Here is a 22,165-nt window from a genome sequence, read left to right as displayed (position 1 = left end):
TGGCCAACTAGTCGTCGGACACACACACATAGTGTACAACCGGTCAGTATACATTAACTGGATAGCACAGAAGTTGTAGTCGTTACCAGAGTACATCATGGCATCATTCCAGCGGGCACCCAAGCAATGGTGTCTCAGTAAATCAGAGACTATTAATTCCTTCGAGAATTGGCGCCAAAACCTCAGATATACGTTATCTCTTGATGCTAATTTTGCACCATTCCTCGCTGAGGGCGCACAATGGAGAAAGAAAACGAAGTCCAGTCCACTGAGAGGGTTTACAGACGACGGTGGACACATCAGAGAAAACAAACGCCTTACAGCCCAGCAGAAGGTAAATGCTTTAGAGCTTATGTTGGGCCAAATAGCCAATACTGCCCTGTTATAGCCCGCAGTACCATTGTCAAGAACTCAACATCCATAGACAGCATTGGCAGGTCATTCGCTTACATTATGGCTTCCAGTCTACTGGTGCTCACTTCATTGATTTTGTCAAATCCACCTTGAGCCCGATGAGCGTCCTGAAGACCTTTACCAACGCCTCACTGCGTTCATTGAAGACAACCTACTTCATCGCGATAGTGGTATAACTCACCATGGCGATGCCATTACAGAGGATGAAGAACTTTCTCCGTCGTTGGAAAATTTTGTGGTTCTAACCTGGTTGCAGCTTATACACAAGGATCTCCCAAGACTTGTTAAACAACGGTATGGCACAGAGTTACGCACCCGTACCTTAGCTTCCATTAAGCTGGAAATTTCACAGGCTTTATCTTCTCTCCTGGATGAGATACACACTGCAGAAGATGCCACTGTCATGCGCACTGCTGCATCCAGTTATAACACCACCCGTCATAAAGGCAGCTTTCCCACTCGCTCTACTGGTCCTCCCAATGCCAGACAGAGAAGCCGTAGAACAAATCGCTCCTGTCCCCTGTGTAAGCAAGCTAGCAGACCAGCTCAGCATTTCTTAGTGAGTGTGAGTTCTTACCAGACCAAGATCGCAGGTTCATGACTAAGGCAAGACAGGTAGCCAATATATTCGACATTAACAGTGATGAAGATGATTGTCTTTCAAGTGATGAAGCCTCACTACAAGACACGAGCATTACCAACACTGCCCTCGAATACAGGTCCGCCAGTCACCCTACCTAGACACTTTCTATGGTTACCAAACCGCCCGCGTGATCATTGACAGTGGTGCCACTGGTAACATGATGCGCCTATCTTCAGCCAGACAACTGAATGTGCCGATAAAAGCCAGCTCCCAATCCGCGCATCAGGCTGATGGTTCCTCTCCCTTGAAAGTTGTAGGTGAAACTAGATTCACATTGACACGCGACAGCATCAGCTTCGTATTTGAAGGCCTAGTTGTGGAAAATCTGGATGTCGACATACTAGCAGGGACTCCCTTCATGGAACTAAATGACATCAGTGTTCGTCCAGCCAAGCGCCAAATCATGATTGGTGACGGTATGACATACACGTATGGGTCAACACCTGCAACCAATCACAGCGTCCGCAGGGCCCATGTACTCAGGGCCCCTCCCGTATCATCAACCATTTGGCCAGGTGACTTCATCGAGGTAGAATTACCACCTGATCTCCAGGCTGCTGACACAACCTATGCAGTTGAACCCAGATTAGACACATGTCCTGACAAAATGTCCACGCCTAACAACACATGGCCTGCACCGGACCTGTTGTCAAGTGTAGCTGGAAAACTACGTGTTCCCAACTTATCTGACAGTCCACAAACACTTAAGCGCAACGAACACTTTTGTCAGATACGTGCCACCTTCACCCCAGTCACAGATCACAGCAGTTCCGATATGAAGACACACCCCACCAGGTCTCCAACCACTGTAGGCAACTACTCAGACCATATTAAGCTCGACCCTGACAATCTCCTATCACAAGAACACCGTACAGCTTTCCGCTCCATACACCAAGAGTTTGATGAAGTTTTCAACCCAACCGTCAAAGGCTACAATGGTGCGTCAGGTCCATTTGAAGCAGTTGTCAATATGGGCCCTGTCCAACCACCACAGCGCAAGGGGCGCCTCCCCTTCTATCCACATGACAAGCTGTTGGAACTACAAACCAAATTTGACGAACTTGAAGAAATGGGAGTTTTTGCCCGACCAGAAGATGTGAAGGTTAGCGTCGAATATATAAATACTTCGTTCCTGGTCAAGAAAGCAAACGGTGGCTCTAGGCTAGTCACCGCCTTTGCAGACGTGGGTCGCTATAGCAAACCCCAGCCTTCTGTCTTACCAGATGTGGATGGTACTCTCCGCTACATTGCACAGTGGAAATACATAATCACCACAGACCTCACCAAGGCCTTCTACCAGATACCGCTTTCGAGAGAGTCACTTAAATATTGTGGTGTAGCTACTCCATTTCGCGGCATACGCGTCTACACACGATGTGCTATGGGCATGCCCGGCTCTGAAACTGCACTAGAAGAGCTCATGTGTCGCGTCCTCGGTGACCTACTTGCAGAAGGTGTCGCCGCAAAGCTAGCTGACGACTTATACTGTGGTGGCAATTCTATACAGGAGCTCATGGACAACTGGAAACGCCTGCTACAAGCGTTACATGCCAATGCCTTATGCCTTTCCGCCACCAAAACGGTTATCTGCCCAGCTACTACCATGATCCTGGGATGGATTTGGCACCAAGGATCAATCAGTGCAAGCAAACACCGTATTGCACCCCTTTCTTCATGCTCTGCACCAGTGAATGTACGTGGACTCCGCTCTTTCTTAGGTGCATACAAGGTCTTAGCGAGAGTAATTCCTAACTGTGCAGTTCTCCTTACAGCGTTGGAAGCTGCTGCTGCTGGGAAGCAGTCTAGCGACCGAATTGAGTGGACTGACAGCCTCCGCGAAGCTTTCCGCACTGCCCAGTCTGCGCTTTCCACAAACCGATCCATCACCTTGCCACGCCCATCCGACCAGCTTTGGATCATCACAGATGGCGCCGTGAAGGACTGCGGAATTGGTGCTACATTATATGTCTCCCGAGGCGACAAGCTCCACGTCGCTGGATTCTTCAGTGCAAAACTTCGTAGTCGCCAGGTTACTTGGCTCCCCTGCGAGGTTGAGGCTCTATCTATTGCAGTTGCCACCAAGCATTTCACTCCTTATATAATACAGTCTCACCACAAGCCGTGCATACTCACAGACAGCAAGCCATGCGTACAAGCATATGAAAAGTTGTGTCGCGGTGAATTCTCGGCCAGCCCACGTGTAACAACCTTTCTCTCTACTGTGAGCCGTTACCAGGCCTCTGTGAGACATCTTGCTGGCAGTGAAAACATCCCTTCGGACTTCGCCAGCCGTAATGCCCCAGACTGCGACTCTCCCACTTGCCAAATCTGCACATTCGTCGCACGTACCGAAGAATCGGTTGTACGATCTCTCTCTGTCCAGGACATCGTCTCTGGTAACGTAAAGCTACCATTTACCAACAGGGCAACCTGGCTCAGCATACAAGCCGACTGTCCGGACTTGCGTCGTACTCACGCCCACCTTACTCAGGGAACCCGTCCGTCAAAGAAGCTCACCAACATCAAGGACGTTAAACGCTACCTGAACAATGTTACTATCTCCAGGGATGGATTACTAGTTGTCTCTCGCACTGACCCATTTGTCCCTCCAAGTGACCGTATTGTTGTGCCCCGACAAGTTTTGGATGGCCTTCTGACTGCCATTCACATCCGCTTAGGTCACCCGTCATGCCATCAGCTGAAGCGTGTGATACATCGCTACTTCTTCGCCCTGGACTTGGACAAATCCATTGAGCATGTCTCCTCTGCATGCCACCACTGTGCCTCGCTCACCAAGGTTCCGCATACCATAATCACTCAATCAACTACAGATCCGCCTGAAGTCATCGGCATATCCTTCGCTGCTGATATAATCAAGCGTGAACGTCAGTTAGTCCTAGTACTCCGCGAATGCGTCACATCATTCACGTCAGCATGTCTCATTGAAAATGAGCGCCATGAGACCCTACGCACGGCCCTCGTGAGACTCTGCATCGAACTCCGACCTTTAGACGGCCCTCATGCTGTTATCCGTACTGACCCAGCCCCAGGTTTTGCTGTCCTTGTGAACGACGATCTCCTTCGTCAGCACAGATTGAGCATAGAGATTGGTCGCACTAAGAATCGCAACAAAAACCCTGTAGCGGACAGAGCAATCCAAGAAATTGAGGATGAGCTTCTACGCCAGGACCCTCTATGTTCTACCATTACGCCACTCTCCCTGGCCATAGCCCTCTCACACGTCAACTCCCGCATCAGATCTAGAGGTTTGTCCGCTCGTGAAATGTGGACTCAAAGAGATCAGTTCACCCATGATCAGTTACCGATTAGCGATCACCAGCTGATTCTTAAACAACATGCTCTCTGAAAGGCCAACCACCGCTCCAGTGAGACCTCCAAGGCTCCAAGTGGACGCATACAACTAGCCCCTACACTGGAAGTTGGGAATCTAGTATACCTACACTCCGACCGCAACAAATCGCGTTCTCGAGATCGCTACTTGGTCATCCAGAGTGACCCGCCATGGTGTTGTATCCGCAAATTCCGCGGCAACCAACTCCGTAAGACATCGTATCGCGTTAAGCATTCAGAATGCTACCTAGTGCCATTCTCAGCGACCGATCACTCCATGTCAACGAAAAGTGCAATGGACAAATGCTCTTCTGATGAAGATACACCATGTCCGCCACCAGCCACAGTGCCTGAACCCCCCAGCATTCCGTTGGAAATTGCATTGCCACGTAATGCTGATCACGTAGAAAGTGCTACACCTGATGTCTGTGATAGAACCACTACACATACAGAATCTGACACTTGTACCTTTAACATAGACCCAACAGTGTCCAGTGCCATGGAAACCACTGACAGTACAGCAGCTGTTGAAGCTAGTCAACCAGATCAACCACTCATCACTGAGGGTACAAGGAAATCCAACCGCACTCGCCGTCGTCCCACTCGCTTTAGTGACTATGAACTTGACTTTTAGAGTTAGAATTTTGTGCTGATCTGTAATGTTTCCAGTGCCCCCATTTACTTTTATTGACGTTCATGCTCTCAGTGTATTGAAACTTTTGACCCTTATATGACTCATTTCACGTGCATGTTTACATGTTTCTATGCACTTTATGCTTAATTTCTAGTTTCACGCTCTTTAGACCTCCTCTATGGGGACAGAAACTGACAGACAAAAGGACAAGAGAGAAGGTGGCTACGCCATTTCATTAGTGTTATTGAAGTGCGTTCAGCAGCACGCCCTCACTCTTTGTTATTAGTTTATACTTTCGTCTTTTGCGCATGCTCGGCCCCCTCTCCCCTCTGGACCGCCATTGCTGTATGTACGTTTATATATCGATCGACGCAGTGTATCGATTAAACTGGTTATTGTTCTCAACTTCAAGTGTCTGGTTGTGATTCCGACTACTATTGGTAACTGGGCTTGTATCCCTACTGGCGCTGTCCGTTAGACTGCGCGTGTACATTTACAGAGAACTTTTCATCTTGGCTACGATTTCCTGACACACTGGGATCTCCTGTGTCGTTGGCTGGATTATTACTCTGGTTCTTTAAAGCCGACTCAAACTTACACAGCTCGTTTTGCAGCTCCTTCAACGAAGCCTTTTCACGCACCTTTGATTCTGTTTCCATCAGTGTCTGCATATCAGACAATTTCTTTGACCAACTACAGTCAGCTGCGAGTAGGTCGGCCTTTAACGATTTGTTTTCGGCCCTCAGTCTACAAAGCTCATCTTCTAAGCGACCCAGCTTCTGTGTTTTAGCTTTCAGCTCCGAAATTTCCATTTTCAGGACAGTCGTCTCACTCTGTAGGGTGTTGCACTGGTAGACAGCATCTACAAGTCTGTCTTCTAGGGCTTCGATCAATACATCGTATCTGTCCTTCATTTGATCAATTTCCAATTGATGAACAGCAGAACAAGTAGTCCCACAGTCTCTTTCCTTTACATTTGTTGATTGGCTTGCACTACATATTTTATTAGCGCTGACCTGGTCGCCGTCACGGTCATCACGCACACTGTCATCATGAAAGAGACGCTTCACTTCTGTATCTGAGATATCGGATATATCATCTGACACAAGTGTTTCTGAGGTACAAAGCATTTGATCAGTTCCTGCATAGTCATTATCATCAATGGGGAAATCCTCCGAAACAAAAACACCGGAGCGGTTACATCTATTTTCAGCATGAGGGTCGCCATCAATTGAATCAGTCTCACACCGCGGGTCACGTGCACGAGGTACGCTCTCAATTTCATCAAGTATATTATTCCTGCTGAACCGGTCCAGATATTCCTCAGCCGCCAATCTTGTTTCAAAACTCTTAAAACAATTACCGGGAAACCCATTGGTGTACTTATGGCACAACTTCCAGTCAGTAAAGACGCCAGTTTTACGACCAACTGACACGTACTGCATAATATTTCACCTTCTTTTTCGTCTGCTTCTTTGTATGGCCATGTGCTTCCACTGTGTCATTGTCGTAGTCAATCTCCGCATCCAAATCCAACCCGTAGATAAAGTCCGCATCTGCTTTTGACTTTCTAAGCCTCTTGTCCGGTGTGTGCATACTTTCAATGTTAATTTGTCACATACAAACGAAATAAACAGATGCCAACACAAGCTAAATCACGCCAGTTTTCCAGGAGACAACGTAACGTAGTGTTTAGTATAGCGCCGCCATCGTGGAGATCGTATGCTCCAGCACTAGTTCCCTCAGATAGCCCTGAACAGTGCCGAAATGTCTTGGGTTGCGTTGCCGAAACGACTTAGGGCCTGAAATCAGGAGGCCGAAACGTCTTGGGCCGAAACGACTTGGTGCTGAAACGTCTAGATTTACTGCCCGTGACTGCCCGTAGCTGCCTGAGGACTGCCCGAGAACTGCCCGAGCACTGGTCCATCCCGATTTAGAACCATAACTTAGATATGCCTCATGTTTCAAATTGGGAACAACGACATAGACCTATGTGCCCATAGATCTCAACATATACACTCCATTGATACTTCTTAATGACCACATTTCCCTACCCCATCAAGACTAATACTCCTATTACAAGTGGGGACTATGTCATTGTCAATGACTTGTTCATGCAAGGCTCTCATATTTCTTGGTCACATATTTATAGATCTTTTAACTGAGTTTCTTTAATGTATCAGGAAAACCGCTTCACAAAGTGTTACGTTTGTGTGGCACTCAAAGAGGAGAAAGCTGAAACAATGGATCCAGAACCCAGAACAGTGATTGACAAACTAATGGCAGCTAGAACACAATGCTGCATGCTGTTAATGTGTAAGTATATCTTGAAATATGCTCCTAGTAAATTGTAATAGTGAAATGTTCAATACGAGATAAGAGCCAGTGTATCACACAACACGATGGAGAGTTATACAAACTACAAAGCAGTCATGTCTGAGTACTTCCTTTGAAATATATTTGTAACCACATTCAGTGAAATACTGAGTTAGAATGAATTGTCTCCATGTATGGAATGCATGCCTATTTGCACGTTGCTGTTAATGATAGACATGCATGTAAAAAATCATATTTAAATATATATATATTTTATATACTTTTTTTTTTCTCTCTTATCGTTTTCTTTTTTACGCATTTCTACTTACTCGTAATGTATCTATTTAGTTATATATTTATTTATGTAGTTGTTCTTTTATTCACTTAGTTACTTTGTTACAATTAGGTTACTTTGCAATCCCACTACTTTCATGTACACTACCCTCGATATACTTCAGTTTTCTTTTTTCTTCTTCGTTTCCTTGCTTTAACTTCAAATGGCTTTGGGAACGGACTAGACTAGCATTTGCTATTTTCCGTTTCCATTTACCCTTTATCACAGCACAACTCAGATGTACATTCATCATTGAATTGTAATATTATTATGATTAAGGGTAATAAAGATTATTATTATTATTATTATTAGCTACTATAGACTATAGTCTATAGAAGCTATTGGGATGGGTATCCGTCCGGCGTCCGGCGTCAGTCTGTATGTATGTATGTATGTATGTATGTATGTATGTATGTCCGTTTGTGAGGCGTCCGTCCACTCAAATATCTTGAGAACCGCAGTATTTACTGATTTGATATTTGTTGTGCAGATGAAAAATATGATTTTGAGAAACTGATTTTTTTAATTTTTTGATATTGTTGAAAATACGCAAATTAATGCCAAAAAAGGTGTTTTTGGTAAAAAATCTTCTTCTTCATAACCGCTGGTCAGACAGCTTTGTTATTTGGTATACAGGTCCCTAGGGATAACCAAACTTAGATTTGTTCAAATTGTGATGAAATATGCAAATGAGTATTTTTAAGGAATTTTTTTGTCATTTTTGGTCAAAGTTTGACTTACATTGTATGTAATTCTTGTACTGTATAAACCCTATCAATTCACCCAGAAAAAAATAATTAATATGATTTTAAATAATTGAATTAATTAGGAAATCATTAAAGCCAAAATAATTTTGTGTGGAATTATCAGAAAGTACAACTTTTTTTTACAGTTCATAGTGAATTGAGGATTAAAACATGTAAAGGCAACTTTCCTGAATCCCAACTTTGATATATTCTGAACCACCATTTATGTTATCTAAAAGAAATTGCTCATAATAGTTTGTCATGATAGGGTGGTCAAATAAATAGAGATAGAGAAAGTTCTAATTCCATTTATGGTTGACTTGGTAAGGATAAAATAAGATTACCTTTTGAGGAAAAAAATAGAGTGGTCAATTAAAAGAGTGGTCAAAGTGATAGGGTTTTTATGGTAAAGCTGGGCTGTATAAAGATTCCTCATGTGTTATTTATAGCAATTATGCAATCTGTGTAAACAGTGCATTGAAAGTGTAACATGATTCCTTATAATGCTTTTGATGACCTTGACCTTTTTAAGTTTCAAACATTTGTCTCTTCAGTGTGCTTTCTCTGAGTACGTACAGTCTCAACTTATTCAACAGAACTTACTTACAATGTTAATTTGAAAGTTAAAATGTGCTTGGTTAATAGGATGAAAATACTGATATTAAAAGATTAGATCAGCTCAAGATTCTTTATAACCTAACAGATATGCTGTTTTTTTATGACGTAAATCTTGATTGAAGCAAATCTTGTTTACTTTAATTAGAATGTAATTAATTCTCGTTTATTTGCTATTATAGACTAATATAGTCTGATGAAATATGCAAATATGTATTTTTACAGAATTTTTTCCATTTTTGGTCAGGCCATCCTGAAATGAGCTATCAAAGATATCCACCTTCTTCATCAATACATGTGTCACAAAAGGTTATTGTCTACATAATACAGCAGAGCTCTGTCAACTGTTGAGTTGCTTGTTTTTTTCAAAACCGCTGGTCAGACAGCTTTAATATTTGGTTTACATGTCCCTAGGATGACCTCAGTGAGATAATTTCATACAATCAGGATATACTTAATTTTGCATCCATGTCTATAGTAGCTTCAGGGACTTTGGCCCTATGTTTATTATTATTAAAATATGTTTCTTATCTCTTCAAGGTCTGAAAGACAAACCTATTTTGACCATCATGAACTTGGAAGAAGCCCGGCCAGATAAATATCTGAGTGCAATCTTGGATGGGATGGATCAGAATAAATTGTTTGTTCCAAGATTAACACAGACTCGGAAAGCCACCAGTAGTTTATGGCAATTGAGAACCCATCTAACTGGAGCCTTGGTACATGGTTGACATGCTCTGGGATTTTTTGACGATCTGCATTATCCTCATGATAGCAACTTAACTATGAATGTCATCCTAAACATCCTCCTGATGGTAGATCATATCCCTGATACAGCATTTTTCCAGTTCGACAATTGTTTCAGAGAAAATAAATAAATTTGTTTTCTTATTCTTTGGTCTATTAGTAGAAGAAGGCATCTTCAAGGAAGTAAGTGCTGCTGTTAACAATGGATAGAATTTGGATTCAAATTCGATTAACAGAATTGGTTTGTTTAGTATTTTTCTGAACGGTTCCAAATGCACATTTGGCATCACAATTTTTAAATTTGAATATTGTTTTTGTCCTACATTTATGTCTTATGGCAGAAACTACAAAACTGGAATATTTTAAGTCATTTCAAATATCACATCTAACAGACACATATTCTGTGCAATTTAATTAATGTGCAAATATTTCTTAAAGCATGACAAACACTACAGTTGTATATTTTCCATTTCTCATGAAACTTTTCTCTTGTATTTCAGGTATGTCAATTTTCTTCTCCGCGGTCATACCCATGAAGGTAAATGTTCGCTTGATTTTTACCCCACACTCAATACCTTCCCAAATTAACCATTGAATTCCTTTGATTTACTTGAATTTATGAAAGCCACAAATCAAATGGACTCAAGCACAAATGTGAATAAATGCAGACACTAAAAACATGTACTCATTTGAACATGTTTTGGCATTTGACAACTATTTTGTAATCCAATTGATCCAATAGAAAAACTATAAATTGCTGTAAATGTACTGGAGCTGGACAAATTCAACTATGCAACAGAATGAAATGTTCTGGAAAAATCTGAACCATTTTATTTTTCTGCATGGAAAGAAAGCTTCTTTCCATTCTCATATACAACCTTAATTCTGTCTTTCTGTGTTTTGACAGATATTGATCAGGTTTTCAGTGTGATTGCAAATAACATAAGTGGGAAGAATATTATAACTGTTGAGGGTGAGTTTCTTCTATTAAAGTTCAAATGAACCAGTTGACCAACACATTTTCCCGCCAAGTTTTTATACAAATATTTTTCATACTTTTATGTCATTTTAACTAACAGTTTTCCTTTTCAGTCCCAAAATGTGTATGATGACACTGCTTCCAGATTTTGGTCAAAATTATATATAAAAATATCTTTTACATTTTATGTAATTACCATAGATATAAAGCAGATCATTTTGTGGAATGTGTCAAAAGTTGACAATGGCGATGGCAGAAAATTTTGAATGGCTGAGTTACACTAATTCTTGATTTATTATTAAAAGAAACAATGGCTAATTTTGTTCCGCTTCAATTTAAGTAAGGTATCTTGCTATAACTGAGACCTGATAATTTCATGAGTTATACATTTAAGAGGAGGGATTGGAAATTTCTGATCCCTATAAGTAATTGGTTACAAACATATACAGTGTAATACCAAAGTTCAGTGCAGTGTTCACAGTTTTAATGCATATGTAACATTTTGAAATTGCAAATGTCATTCCAATCCTGCAGATGTCATCAGACTATTCAGTATAATTTTCTAATGAAATATTTTTGTTTAAAAATGATTTAGAGTTGATGAATTTGGTCCTTGGTGTCTTGGAATCAGGATACTCCAAATCTGGGTCTCATGTACAGCTGTTGGATAAGATGTTTGATATCCGTACTTGGATTCATCCTGTGTGTGCTGACTTGCACAATCACTCAATACCACATGCCTTGAAAATATCGAAAGATGAATGTGGTTCTGCGTAACTACAATACAAAATCTGGAGTACTGATAATGAGTGGTTGCCAGATAATCATTCCATTAAACTTCTAAAGGTTGGTTTGTACTTTTTCTTTGTATATCTTCCGGACACAGTAACACAATTTAACTTGTATGTTGAATATCCAAGATTTCAACTCAATGGTTGGATGATAAGTCCAATAGTGAAGCTGAGCTTAAAAGCTGTTGAAAATTATCACATCACAACAACCAACAAAAACAGAGTTAAAACTAAAGCTTCTCTTTTGTGTGATGCAGGAAATTTTTCATATTGTGATTTCTTTTCTTGTCAAACACAAAATATACAGTCAAAACCAACTGGGACACCTGGATTGGTAATACTGTCAAGTACCAAAATGAACTACGAGAAATTGCTTGATGACATCCCAAAATTGCTCACCAGCAGTGCTGTAAGGGTTGTAAAGTAAAGTAAGCCTTTATTGAAATCGTATCCCAGTTGGGATCTTGACCATAAAGTACATAAAGGTTTTGCAAAAACAACAATGAAAGAGTATATATATATATATATATATATATATATGAGGTCAACATATTACAGGTTCATAAATAGTTTACTTTTTTTCATTTTGTCTTGTCTGAGTTTAAAACATGTATGTATGTATTTTCCCAATTCACATAGTGATGCTTTATCTGTCCTTGAAAAGATCCTTACAAGGTCTTGTGTGCCTCTGAATGCCTTCTTACAAATGTTTAGATTACTGAAAAAATCATGTTTAATGTCTGCGTAGCCTTTGCAATGAAAAAGAAAATGTCTCATCTTCTACTTGTTTGTTTTGGCAAATTGGGCATGCTCTGTCTATGACATCAAGGTTTCTATATCTACCTGTTTCTATGTGTAGTATGTGTGCACTAATGCGTAACTTGCACAGGGCTGATCTGTGATCTGGGTTTTTCATAACATGAAGGTAGCTTTTGAGAGAGAAATCTTTTTTCAACTCTCTGTATGTGCAAAGTTTATTTTTATGGTGCCCTTGTCTGGTATCATTATGGAGCAATTCAAATGCACATTTTTCAAATAACTTTTACATAGAAATTAGTTTTAAACTGTTTGTCATTTTCTATTTTTACATTCATGGCATCTCCAATATTTACGAGCAGCAACGATTGTTTAATTACTGACACCCAATCATCTGTATGTGCATTGTCCAGTAATGGTCCAGGTGAATTGTTGTAAGTGAACAACAAAAGAGATGGTGGGATGAATTCTTGGATGAACGATTACCTGACCTGTTGCCTGAACAAGACCCAGCTGAATGGCCACTATCAACAATCTTAGAAACGAAGTTAGGAACTGGTATTGAAGAGAATGTTGATCAACCACCTCAAGTATCAGAGGAGCTACTGCTGCTACATCAAAGAGCACTCCATGTGGATGCCACCACTGAGGTCAGTTTATTTTGATGTTGATATTATGTGAATGTGTGTGATGACCAAATAGTTACAAACAAGATACTTGTACAGAATTCAACTATCAATAAGACATGCTTCATTCAAGTTGAGCAAAAATCTCTAAATGCCCTTCAAACTTGGCAGAATTATGCCCAACATTAACGGTATCAACTTTGGCCTTTCTGTATTGCTTCATAGGAATAACAGATATGTCATACTCTTGTTTCACAGAGAATTACGCACAAGCCTTTTTGAAATCTTACTCTAGTGTGAGCTAATCTTGCTCATAGCAATCACTGGTTACAAACTTTTAAGATTTCATACGTCTAATTGTTATGTAAATTTTGTAGACCAGAGTGGAATTTACAGATGGACTAGTAAAAACATAGGGCCAAAGTCCCTGAAGCTACTATAGACATGGACACAAAATTAAGTATTTCCTGACTGTATGAAGTTATCTCACTTAGGTCATCCTAGGGACTTGTAAACCAAAACTTGTAAAGCTGTCTGACCAGCAGTTTTGAAAGAACAAGCAACTCAACAGTTGACAGAGCTCTGCTGTGTTATGTAGAGAATAACCTTTTGTGACACATGTACTGATGAAGAAGGTGGACATCTTTGATTAACATTGTAAGTGAGTTCTGTTAAATAAGTTGAGCCTGTACATACTCAGAGAAAGCACACTGAAGAGACACACTGAAAATGTTTGAAACTTAAGAAGTTCAAGGTCATCAAAAGCATTATACGGAATCATATAACTTTCATTGCACTGTTTACACAGATTGCATAATTGCTATAAATAGCACATGAGGAATCTTACAGCCCAGCTTTACCATAAAAACCCTATCACTTTGACCACTCTTTTAATTGACCACTCTATTTTTTTCCTCAAAAAGTAATTTTATTTTATCCTTACCAAGTCAACCATAAATGGAAATTAGAACTTTCTCTATATCTCTATCTCTATTGACTATTTTGAGCAATTTCTTTTAGATAACATACAGGGCACAATAAATGACGGTTCAGAATATGTCAAAGTTGGGATTCAGGGAAGTTGCCTTTACATGTTTTAATCCTCCAAGATGGTAAGCATTTCACTATGAACTGTCAAAAAAAGTTGAACTTTCTGATAATTCTACACTAAAATTATTTTGGCTTTGATGATTTCCTAATTAATTCAATTATTTAAAATCATATTAATTATTTTTTCTGGGTGAATTGATAGGGTTTACACAGTACAAGAATTACATACAATGTAAGTCAAATTTTGACCAAAAATGACGAAAAAATTCCTTAAAAATACACATTTGCATATTTCATCACAATTTGAACAAATCTAAATTGGGTTACCCCTAGGGACCTGTATACCAAATAAAAAAGCTGTCTGACCAGCAGTTATGAAGAAGAAGATTTTTTACCAAAAACACCTTTTTTGGCAGTAATTTGCCTATTTTCAACAATATCAAAAAATTAAAAAAAAACAGTTTCTCAAAATCATATTTTCCATCTACACAACAAATATCAAATCAGTAAGTACTGCGGTTCTCAAGATATCTGAGTGGACGGACGCCTCACAAACGGACATACATACATACATACAGACTGACGACGGACGCCGGACGGATACCCATCCCAATAGCTTCTATAGACTATAGTCTATAGAAGCTAAAACCAACTATATAGTCCAGGGATTAGCAGGAAAAAATGCAAATTTTCAGGCCTTGATGACACAAAGTTTTCAAAGGGTTTGCAAGTTCAGGTGTCCTTGAGCTTGAGACCAACTTGTCTGTCCCTTTCAAAGAATAACACAATATTTCTGAAGGTTTGGTTTAATGGCCCTGTATGACATTGATGTACAGAGTTGTGGGTTTCTCTTTCATAATGTTTAAAATTCCAGTTTCTTACTTGTAGGTGTACACAGGCTCACGCCAGGCAACTGAAGGCACAGATGCAGGCTGTTCTCAAAATGAGAACAGGCATAATTATGAGGTTGGTCAATTTGTTGCTGCCACCATAGACCCTCTATGCTGCCACATCAGATCATTGGAAAGAGATACCACTGATAGGCGAGATTAAAACCATAGAAGATGACTCGGTGACAGTTCATTGGTGGCATGGTAGCTGGACAACGAAGTGGAATCCCCTATCAAGGTGCTCCAGACACTGCACAGAACCATGGCTAGAGACGCTTCAAATTCAGAATATTCTCCTCACAGGTATTGACTTCACCAGAAATAAACATCTCAAACTTAATGTTAAGGAGAAGCTTAAACAATTGTATAAGGTGTAACAACACAAAATTTCACGAAGTTTATGCCAGGATTTGAATCTGATAATTTGTGCATGTTTGCCTGCTGTGACTTTGATGTTTGTATTACATCTTCACAACTGGCTGTTGTTGTTTGATCCAAACCATGCATATTCATGTTCTTATATGCAAATAAAATATATTCTGGGGAACAGGAATTTCTGTTCCCTTTTGATAAAACAGTTACTGTGATATTTATCACATGAATTGACTCATTTCTTATGAAGGCTCATGCATCTCTGTTGGAAAATAAAAAAAATAGTACAACAAACAAGTTACATTTGACTTTAAGCATTCAAAGATACATGTGTGATTTTGACTGACAGGATCAGACCAACCACATTTATTTTATAAAACTGATCTCCAACACACATCAAAGTGTGTACTTAATTTTAAGGTTTTGCTAGACTTTACCTGCTTATGACGACTGAGTTCGGTTTTGCAGAGACATGTTGTATTGTTGTGACACTTTATACATGTACTGTTGCATGGTGCTGAGAGTGTGAAGAGGTATAAGAAATTTCCATCCCTTTATGGTAACTGTGTTTTATTCTTTCAAGTTTACCAGTGTCTCAATTGAGATTACCTTGTCAAACAAGAATTGTGTTTGGTGTGTTGAGTTACATTTTCAAAAAAGGTTTTTGGTGTTCAATTGTACCTCTGAGTCATTGTAATAGTTCAAATAAATATGGAAAACAAATCAGTCTTTGTCAGTATTTTTTGTGATGTAAGTTTACATATTATCCATTCTGCTTCACAGACTAAATTGAAAAAAAATGATAACCTATGACAATTTAAATGTCAAAATAACCCTTAAAATAGGGTTTTTGACTTTTTGAACAAACATGGCCAAGATTTCTCCAACTTTTGGCTATCTTCTTGTCAGTAGCATTAATTGATGGCAAAATTATGGGTCTATGGTTTGGAAGAGCTTAAGAGTGTAGTTCCTGTAATGAAATATGAGTTCTGGTTACCCAGTGAAAACTCTCACATATTTTTTTGTCCCTTTCATCTTCCATTCCGTCGGCAATTATTATCTGTCTGTCTGTGTGTCTCAAACTTAATATCTGATCTGGCTGCAGGAACTCCATGGGTGGCAAAGTGTAATCACATACACTGACAGCTATAGTGCATGCAGTGATAGTATAAACCAATTTGAGACATGAGTTAATGCACTCAAAGTATTCAATAGCATACCATACAAAAATTGTTTTAATAACAAAAAAAGTAAAAACACCACAATTACATGGTGTCGCTCACATTTGATCAGAATTGGTACATACCAGTATGGGTACTAAAGATCAAAAATACATGTTGTTTCTATCTGTTCAGTGCAGGAAAATTCTAGGTTGATGTTATGACAAATCAAACGTCATTAAGTCTGACAAATCAAACGTCATTAACTACAAGCCTGTTTCCTTATTGTGTATTTGTAGCAAAGTTTTCGAGAGATGTATTTTTAACTCCATTTATCCACATATTGAACCATTTCTCCATCATATGCAACATGGTTTTACTAAAAGACGTTCCACGACTACACAACTTGTACAAAATTTCATCATGTAGGGAAAATCCTCGATCAGTCAGGGCAAGTCGATATTATATATCTCGACTTTTCAAAGGCCTTCGATTCTGTTCCACATGACCTTCTTATCCACAAAATCAAATCTTTCGGCTTTCATGGCACTTTACTGCGGTGGTTCACTGCATATTTGTCAAACAGAAAACAAAGAGTTGTTGTAGAGGGCTCAAATTCACAGTGGTGTAATGTATCGTCCGGAGTACCCCAGGGATCAATACTGGGGCCTATGTTGTTCCTGTTTACCAGACCATGTCAGTTCAAACACAATGGTTGCACTTTTTGCAGATGACTCAAAATGTATCAATGAAATCAACGACATTTCTGACTGTCTAAAACTGCAAAGTGATATCAACAATTTAGTATCATGGAGTGAGAAATGGAGCATGCTTTTCAATGCTGAAAAATGCAAGCTCCTTACCATTAGTAGAAAACGCAACCCCATTACTTATACTTATTCAATGCGTGGTGTTTCCCTAGAAAAAGTTGACAGCATCCGTGATCTTGGAGTCGAAGTTTCTTCAAATATGTCTTGGGATAAGCATATCAATATATCTGTTACAAAAGCAAACCGCATGCTGGGACTGATTAAACGTACATGTGGCCACACCTGTTCCACTAAAATGAAACTCCAACTGTATTTATCCCTTGTCCATAGTATTCTTGATTATTCATCCCAGTCATGGGCTGTCACGACTAAGCAATCAATGCTTCATCTTGAAGGTGTCCAAAGGAGAGCCACAAAATGTATTCTTGGATATCCCCAGGAGATGGATTACAAAGAGCGTATGATTAAATTGAATTTGCTCCCATTGAGCTACAGGAGAGAATTAAATGACTGTGTCTTTTTAGCTAAATGTTTTACTGGTATGTATGACTTAAATTTAAGCCAGTTTGTCACATTTAAATCTCCTGATGACACTTCCATGAAGATGCCACTTTTTAAAACTGAATGTTTTCGTTACTCGTTTTTTAACAGAGCTTTTTACTCGAGTAGTGTTATGCCCTTTCATGGCAAATCTTCAACAAGTGTTAGCTAGGTCATACAAGTCTATTTTATTAAAACATTACACGGGTTTGTTAAATAATAATTTTTATCCTGATAACACTTGTACTTGGGTGGGAAAGTGCCACTGTAAAAATTGCCCACTCTGTTAATTTCTGGGGTTTTTTTGTTCTGTTTTGAAATTTTTTGTATTTTTTTATCATTGTTTTATTCTGCGTTTGTCTTTTCTGTTTTTAATTTTGTATGTGTAACTTGTTAAATGTGTGCTTTTGTATAGGTGTTAGTCACCTGTGTGACTCATCCTGACTTTATGTCAAAGCTGAATAAATAAATAAATAAATAAATAAATGACAATGATTTCTGCACAGTACAACCAGAAAACAACAAGAAATATTTAAACCAGAAAAACAAGAATGACAAAAGTTGGACATGCTGCTACAGAGAAATAGCCGTTTTGATCAATAACGGGCAAAAATTGTCCTAAAAACACAAATATTGAAATTTCACCAAATTTTTTGCAAACAGCTTCTCAGCTTGTCAAAAGATGATCTGCAACATTTCGCGAAATCTATCAGCAATATAAATCACTAGGCCATATGTATGTTGCAGTTACAGCATGCAATTTTATTTGCGCTAGTGATATGGATGTACATTGTATCATCAGACAGCGTCGAACAACAAAAAATTATAAATCTGAAAATTTACTCCGAAAAAAAAAATTAGCACAGCTTTTCTCATTTTGACAAATTTTTTTTAGAAATTTACAATTGTAAAAAAATGTTCACAACTTCATTGTGACAACCCCTCCCAAGATCTAATGGTCTGTCCCTTAGTTTGAGCAGGTCTGTTAATATGTAACAGTGCATAAACAATGATAGGAAATGACTCAAGGTCAGTGGAGTATCCTGTTTCAGTCATTGGCATGCCACCACTCCTGAACATTTGCAGAATTTCCCCTCATTTGCACATGTTTGACATTGACGTGTTCATTTGAACAACGTCACATCTCAACCCCTGCATCTACCTGTACACCAAATACTGAGATGGTAGCTTAGGCGGTATGGGAGCTTTTGCGTGTGACGGACATACATACAGACATACTGACGCCACCGACTCACCATATAAGCTCTTTTTGGTATTTATATATATACCAAATATGAGCTAAAAATGAGGCATGGGACAAATATAGCTTACAATACTGATAACCTGCTGACTGCTAAAAAGATTTCTGTAAACTCAATGGACATTGTCTGAATGAACATGCAGTCCAACGCTTTACTTTTTTAAACATGATTATTGAACACCGCTCCAATTTTCAATCACTTTCCTGCATCGACTTACGCCAAAATAATTTTAACAGAATAAAAAATACAAAAAAGATTTACATTCTCACGACCTCCATGATTTGGCATTTCATGGTCACATTTATACTGATAGACTACCATAGCCAAAAGGCAGCAAAACTCTGCAACAATTCAGAGCTTGACACAGTATTTTATATAACTTTATCAAATCAAACTGATTACACAATCACTGGATCAGTGACATTTTGGTGAAAATTCCGCATGAACCATATCTTAAAATAAAAATAGACTTCAAACAAAGACGTCATGTATGCTGCTGATCAACAGCATAGTGTGAACTGTGAACTGGCTTGTGCATTGCCTACAAATAAAAGCAACTAAAATGACTGCATCTTGTGAAAACCAAAACATATCAGTGAAAGTTGTACTAATAGTCACTGGTAAAAACCCTTCATAACTGACATGTTTACTCATGTTATATCTGTTGGTTTTACTGAAGAAAGCCAGTCCAGATGACCAACCCCTGTCATAAATTAGTTTATGGCACTAGTATGGTACTTATTAGTGACTTTGTGTACACATTGCGTACCCCATGGAGTGCTCATGTTGCCAGATCAAGTATCAAGTTTGAGGTGAATTACCAAAGTGCTTTGGTAATTACCGATCAAAGTCGATCAAAGTCTCAATATCATCAGCGAACTTGCTGGGTAAATAGCAAGTTTGGTGTCCTGATAAATCGTAAAACCTCTGAAATGGCATGCTATGGCGTGTGTTTCTTTTCTAGTGTAGTGCCTAATGTAGCCGTCGTACTAATTAATGTGTCACTGCTTGTCAAGACATTAACCTATGAAATATCGTAATCAGTCAATATTTAAATATCACAGACCACTTCTGTTTATAAAACCCTAACAAAATAACAGTCCAAGTCTCACAAACATTGATTTTCAAACAAGTGGGTGTTACTCGCCTCACAAGGTGTCTATTGGTGTGATTGGGTTTATTGACAGGAGTAGTGAAAAACCTAATACAATAAATCCTCTCAGAGATAGTTACTCAGGCAGTCTGGTCACAGGTCTTGTCTTATCAGTGGCAGTGCTTCAAGTCTATTCAACTCAGCGTCCTGTACTCAGCTGAACTCCTGGATGTCTATATAATGTCTGTCTTTGTTCTTGTGTTTTGACTAGTGATTAGCTTAATGAGGTCTGCAAATGTTGAGTAAAATCTCCTTGTATGTTGTTTTGTCACTTTAAATGAGACAGGTCAAGGTCCAACTTACACAACTTCATAACAGTCAAAAGTATGCAATAATTCACGTCATACTGTCTTATTTCAAATGTCCAATATTGTCTAATAAATATCGATACATGTCGCATTATCAGCAGTCAACTTCAATGCTTGATTATTAAGTTTGCAATTTTGTCAAAACTTAAAATCTGTTCAAGTCATTAACCTATAACACGTCAGTCCAGCCGTCAATATAGCAGGTATCCTTGATCTGCTCTGAAAATGCAAAAATTTTCTTGTCAGTTTACTGGACATCCAACACTCTCCCCTCCTTAATTAAATGTCGTCCCAGACATTTGCCAAAAAGTAGCAAAATGTTAGATACTGTTCAATTTGTAAGTCTTCTGAGCAGTTTCTGAAAATAAGAATCCATTGCTCAGCTTTTGCATTGCAGTGTTCAATTTCATGACAGTGTCTTTGTATCACAGAGTCCATCTCATTTGTAAACAATACTATGAGAAGTCTGTTCTGTGAGTTCCATAGTACACAAAATGCAATGTCTGCAAATGTTTTTGAAATTCTTTTGCAACGAATTTCATAATGTTCTGTTACAAATCCAAATTTGTTAGTGAATTTGGTATTTTTGGCAGTGTATAGCCAGAAAAAATTAAACAGTGTCTGAATAATTGTATGAGTTCAAACCAAATAGTGTCATTGAACTAAGAGTTCAAGTGGGTCAATCAAGGTCATCAATTGTTTGTAAACAGTTCAGGTCATCACAGTTCATTCCAGGTCAGATTCAGTCTAATGCAGTATCCTCAGCACAGTCTAATGCAGTATCCTCAGCAATGGATTGGTGCATTGTTTGGTGTCAGATATATACCATGTGGTTGTGGTTGCATCATTGGCATCATCCACGGATATAGTGTAGGCTGCACTGGCATGCATGTATGTGGTGGGTACCACATCGGCGTTGGCTGCCGTAGTGATGCTGCTGCTGGTGTAACCATAGCAACATTGACATGTGGGTCAATGCGGTGATATTCAGGCTGTCCCATCGATGTATACGTTAACATAGGTGGTTTCTCTGGCTAGATATCGTCTGGTGTGTTGACTCACCTTGTGAGCATTCAGGTACATTTGATGGTTGTACTTGGTGCTCAGTTTGGTGATCTGCTGGAGCAGTGCTGTCCCTCTGTGCCATTGCTGGCTGCTGGCTGAAAACAAGGAACTTCTGGATTTAAGTCATGATGTGTGACGTCTCCAGCTTGATCCACTTGTGTTTCCATCTGAGTGTGTTCTGTCTGCTCATAAGCTGATGCAGTGTTGCTTGGCCGTGTGATGTAGTAATGATAATTTTCATCTTTATCGCTGGTGTTGCTGCTGTAACTTTCACTGACTTCCTCAGTTGGCAGGCTGTCTGGTCTCAGTCTCCGACTTTACCTTCTCACCTGGCGGGTTGATGTAGGTGCTGTTGGAGATTCTATTTCCACAGGTAGTCCATCACAGGGCAGGGGCAGATTGCGATGTAGCACTCTGATTCTTCCTTGGCCAGTTTCTGGTCTAACCTCTAGGCTCATAAACAGGACTGTCTGTACCTTTTCTTTCTGTCACGACGTGGATTTTGTCTTCCCAGTATGATCGGAGTTTGCCTGGTCCGCCTGTTTCAGTCATATTTCATACCAGCACTCTGTCACTAGTTGGAGTTCAGTACTTTGAGCTTTTTGGTCGTAGTACTTCTTCCCATTCGCTGCTGTTTTGTCAG

At 39.4% G+C, this 22,165-nt stretch overlaps 1 protein-coding gene across 6 annotated transcripts; it reads left to right on the top strand.

Annotated features, from left to right (window-relative positions):
• Nucleotides 1–493: 493 nt before the first annotated feature.
• On the top strand, nt 494–19,447 carry LOC139126354 (uncharacterized). Of its 6 annotated transcripts, XM_070692421.1 has the most exons (9): nt 494–7,358; nt 9,594–9,983; nt 10,301–10,338; nt 10,708–10,773; nt 11,375–11,625; nt 11,878–11,998; nt 12,740–12,976; nt 13,447–13,609; nt 14,891–19,447. In XM_070692421.1, the coding sequence occupies exon 1, from the start codon at nt 1,215–1,217 to the stop codon at nt 4,422–4,424; it is 3,210 nt and encodes a 1,069-aa protein (XP_070548522.1). In that variant the 5' UTR covers nt 494–1,214; the 3' UTR covers nt 4,425–7,358; nt 9,594–9,983; nt 10,301–10,338; nt 10,708–10,773; nt 11,375–11,625; nt 11,878–11,998; nt 12,740–12,976; nt 13,447–13,609; nt 14,891–19,447. The 6 variants fall into 6 exon arrangements, with proteins under 6 accessions (XP_070548522.1, XP_070548524.1, XP_070548521.1 ...); XM_070692423.1 differs by lacking the exon at nt 13,447–13,609 and having other exon boundaries at nt 11,878–11,993; XM_070692420.1 differs by lacking the exon at nt 13,447–13,609.
• The last annotated feature ends 2,718 nt before the right edge of the window (nt 19,448–22,165 follow it).

The sequence above is a fragment of the Ptychodera flava genome (genome assembly GCF_041260155.1).
Source record: "Ptychodera flava strain L36383 chromosome 3 unlocalized genomic scaffold, AS_Pfla_20210202 Scaffold_27__1_contigs__length_13241970_pilon, whole genome shotgun sequence".
Classification (NCBI taxonomy): domain Eukaryota; kingdom Metazoa; phylum Hemichordata; class Enteropneusta; family Ptychoderidae; genus Ptychodera; species Ptychodera flava.
This window is presented reverse-complemented; position numbering and strand designations above follow the sequence as displayed.